The sequence below is a fragment of the Salvia splendens genome, chromosome 11, assembly GCF_004379255.2.
Source record: "Salvia splendens isolate huo1 chromosome 11, SspV2, whole genome shotgun sequence".
Lineage (NCBI taxonomy): Eukaryota > Viridiplantae > Streptophyta > Magnoliopsida > Lamiales > Lamiaceae > Salvia > Salvia splendens.
The window spans coordinates 8,918,955-8,922,287 of NC_056042.1; the positions used below are offsets into that span (position 1 = coordinate 8,918,955).

At 35.0% G+C, this 3,333-nt stretch overlaps 1 protein-coding gene across 1 annotated transcript; it reads left to right on the forward strand.

Moving 5' to 3' along the window:
• Positions 1 to 560: 560 nt before the first annotated feature.
• LOC121754265 (cytochrome P450 85A-like) lies at positions 561 to 3,109 on the forward strand. The gene is made up of 9 exons (XM_042149637.1): positions 561 to 786; positions 1,177 to 1,498; positions 1,573 to 1,722; positions 1,806 to 2,045; positions 2,132 to 2,218; positions 2,301 to 2,379; positions 2,451 to 2,557; positions 2,680 to 2,804; positions 2,929 to 3,109. Exons 1-9 carry the CDS (start codon positions 596 to 598, stop codon positions 3,014 to 3,016), a joined length of 1,389 nt encoding a protein of 462 aa, XP_042005571.1. The 5' UTR covers positions 561 to 595; the 3' UTR covers positions 3,017 to 3,109.
• The last annotated feature ends 224 nt before the right edge of the window (positions 3,110 to 3,333 follow it).

Sequence of the window (3,333 nt, forward strand, 5' to 3'; positions counted from 1 at the left end):
ATGCAAAAATCTGCCCCTAGTCTCATATATCATCTCTCTCTCTCTTTCTGCAAGCTAGGCTGTTTTGCAGATACAAATCGGCATACTAGTATCAGTCATTTTCAATCGTACTAAATAGCATTGATGTTTGATGCAACTTCAAATTAATCAAAACATATCCTAAAATAAATATACTCCTACCAATTAATTGAACGAGCACGAGTAATTCCTGTTAGAGAGGTCCAATATATAGTTGTACTTGAACACAGAAAAAAAAGTTGTACAACACAACTTTAACCATTGAAGAAAAAGAAAAGCAACTTTATACATAAGGATTATCTATTTAATTACTTACTAATCTTTGTTAGGTGACATTAAATGATTCGAGAGATTTTCATTCAAGGACAACGTTAATGCGAATTTGGCATATTAAATGTTCCTCAGACTTGAAAGAAAGAGCCTACGCCCTATGTGGTGGTGCATGTGTTTAACCCTACATTTCACCCTCTCTCTCTCATTTAATTGTATATATAGTGCATGTACTCACATCTTTTTTATAGGTCACATAGATCACAGCTAAATTCATTACTCTCTTATCAATTTCTTGGGGGCATCAATGGAGCTCTTGTTCATGGCTGTCTCCTTGTTGTTGATGGCCCTTTTTCTCTTCTCATTTCTGTCAAAATGGAATGAAATTACATTCCAAAGAAAAGGGTTGCCCCTTGGCACTATGGGCTGGCCGTTTTTTGGTGAGACTAATGAATTCCTTAAGCTTGGCCCCAACTTCATGAAAAGGCAAACAATCAGGTCACCTCTCATCTTATATCTATGTCAATTCTTCATTTGTGTTTACAACAATTTTTCCGTTTTCCTTTTTTACGAACTCAATGTTCCATATCAGTTTTCTTTCCTAACCGACTAGTCTGTTGGGATATTTTGATTAGAGTTTTTTGACTTCTTACCCTAGAAAAATGAAGTTGGTTGATGTTTGCAAAATTGCAATCCTAACAAACAGTGCACTTAGGAGCAACATTTTGTTTGGTTATTAATGTAAAAGTTACCTATGAACTAGAAAAGGGTAAGCAATAAGTGCATGCAGAGATTGGAAGTGATGTACTTTCCTGAATATCCAAGCTCCTCATTTAATTAACAAAATCCTATAGTATTAATTTTTTACTTTTCTTGTTTTGTATGCAGGTATGGAAGAATTTTCAAGTCACACATACTAGGCAGTCCCACTATAGTCTCAATGGATCCAGAACTAAATAGATACATATTATTGAATGAAGCAAAGGGATTAATTCCTGGCTATCCCAAATCTATGTTGGATATACTAGGACAAAGAAACATAGCTGCTGTGTATGGATCACAACATAAGTTTTTACGGAAGAGTCTCATGTCTATAATCGGAGCTTCGATGGTCAAAGACCGCCTTCTGCCCCGGATCGACAAGTACATGAGGCTTCATCTCTCAAATTGGGATGCTATGGTTATTGATGTTCAACAAAAATGTAATGATGTAAGTAATAGTAGTATCAATTTTCAGATTTAATAAAATGTTGATTTAATGATTTGTATGACTTGTGTTCCTAGATGGCATTCTTGATAGGATTCACACAGATTGTTGAAGCTGAGTTGAGTTCAATTTATGATGGATTCAAGGTTGAGTTTGATAAGTTGGTTACCGGATCGCTTTCTCTTCCTATCAACCTCCCCGGCACGAGTTACTACAGAGGATTTAAGGTATAAAACATGTTAAATCAAGTTATGTTATGCAAGTATCTAAGTTTTTTTGGTAACCAGTGTGTGTTGCGTTGTTTGTGCAGGGCAGGGAGAATGTAGTCAAGATATTGAGACGATTGATTGAGAAGAGAAGGGCTGCTTCTCCAGCAACAACGTACGATGACATGCTCGAACATTTAGTGAGGGACGGCGCGTTGAATGATGAGGAGGTCATTGATCAGGTCATCACAATACTCTATTCTGGATATGAGACAGTTTCCACAACCTCCATGATGGTTGTCAAGTATCTCCATGATAATCAACAAGCCTTGGAAGAACTAAGGGTGAATTGAACAAGGATTTCTCATTAATTTAATTTCTTTTGTTTCGTTTTGGAAAACAAAAATGAGAATTAGTTCTTTTGGAACAGGAGGAGCATTTTGCGATCCGGAGGAGGAAGGGAGCGGGGGAGCCGGTGGATTGGGCCGACTACAAGTCCATGAGGTTCACGCGTGCTGTAAGCGCCTTACTTGACATCGACATAGAGCAAAAATAATAAGACTAACTTATCTTGATTTTATTTTGTTTTATTTTTATAGGTTGTTCTTGAAACCCTAAGACTAGCTACTGTTATTAATGGACTCTTGAGGAAGGCAACACAAGATATTGTATTGAATGGTATGTGTATCATCAATTTTCTCAATTTTGTTTGATATCTCAATCAGAATTTAATAAAAAAAAATGTATAGGATTTCTGATACCAAAAGGATGGAAAATATATGTATACACAAGAGAGATAAACTATGATCCAATCCTCTATCCAGAACCTTTGAAATTCAATCCATGGAGATGGCTGGTTAGTTCTTCCTATTATAGTGAATACTAGTCAATTTTCAACTAGATTAATTAATGATTTATGATTTCCTCTTTTGTGTTTCTTTTCAAAAAAATTAAACTTTTTTTTTATAATTAATGTAGGATAAGAAGTTGGAGTCACACAACCACTGCTTGCTGTTTGGAGGAGGAGGAAGATTGTGCCCTGGAAAGGAACTTGGAATAGCAACAGTTTCAACTTTCCTTCACTACTTTGTAACAACATATCGGTAATTATACTATTTAATTCTTCAAAAATGTTGTATTTTTTAATTATATTGACAATGTGCGTAATATATGTAATATGTAATAAAAAAGCTTGGTTGTGACTATTTTGTGGTTTTGATATTGCAGATGGGAAGAAATTGGAGGAGAGAAGATAGTAGAATTCCCAAGAGTTGAGGCACCAAATGGGTATCACATAAGGGTGCTGAAGCTTTAACTATATTCTCACTAGGTTGGGCTTAATCAATTAGGTGTACGGAAATGATGATCAATATACTATATCTAATAGTTGGAAATTTATTTGTTTGAATTGTTTGACCTCGTCACATGATAGTATTTGCAAGGGTGAAAACATCTGTACGCAATAAATGGGTTCGGATCCTCCATTTTATGATCGTATCTCACCATTAAATTCAATACTTTAATAAATTGAATTATAAGATATTCATATACTCTAATTATGGAAATAAATAATGATAAAGCCAAAAAGTAATTACAATACCTAATTCGATATAATAAAGAGGTGCGCTCCAC

What these genes read in the sequence shown, in the direction of transcription:
- LOC121754265 (XM_042149637.1), top strand. Translation starts at nt 596, where the DNA reads ATGGAGCTCTTGTTCATGGCTGTCTCCTTGTTGTTGATGGCCCTTTTT. An exon ending in TTCAACAAAAATGTAATGAT is followed by an intron (nt 1,499 to 1,572) that starts GTAAGTAATAGT and finishes TTGTGTTCCTAG; the next exon opens with ATGGCATTCTTGATAGGATT. An exon ending in AAGCCTTGGAAGAACTAAGG is followed by an intron (nt 2,046 to 2,131) that starts GTGAATTGAACA and finishes CTTTTGGAACAG; the next exon opens with GAGGAGCATTTTGCGATCCG.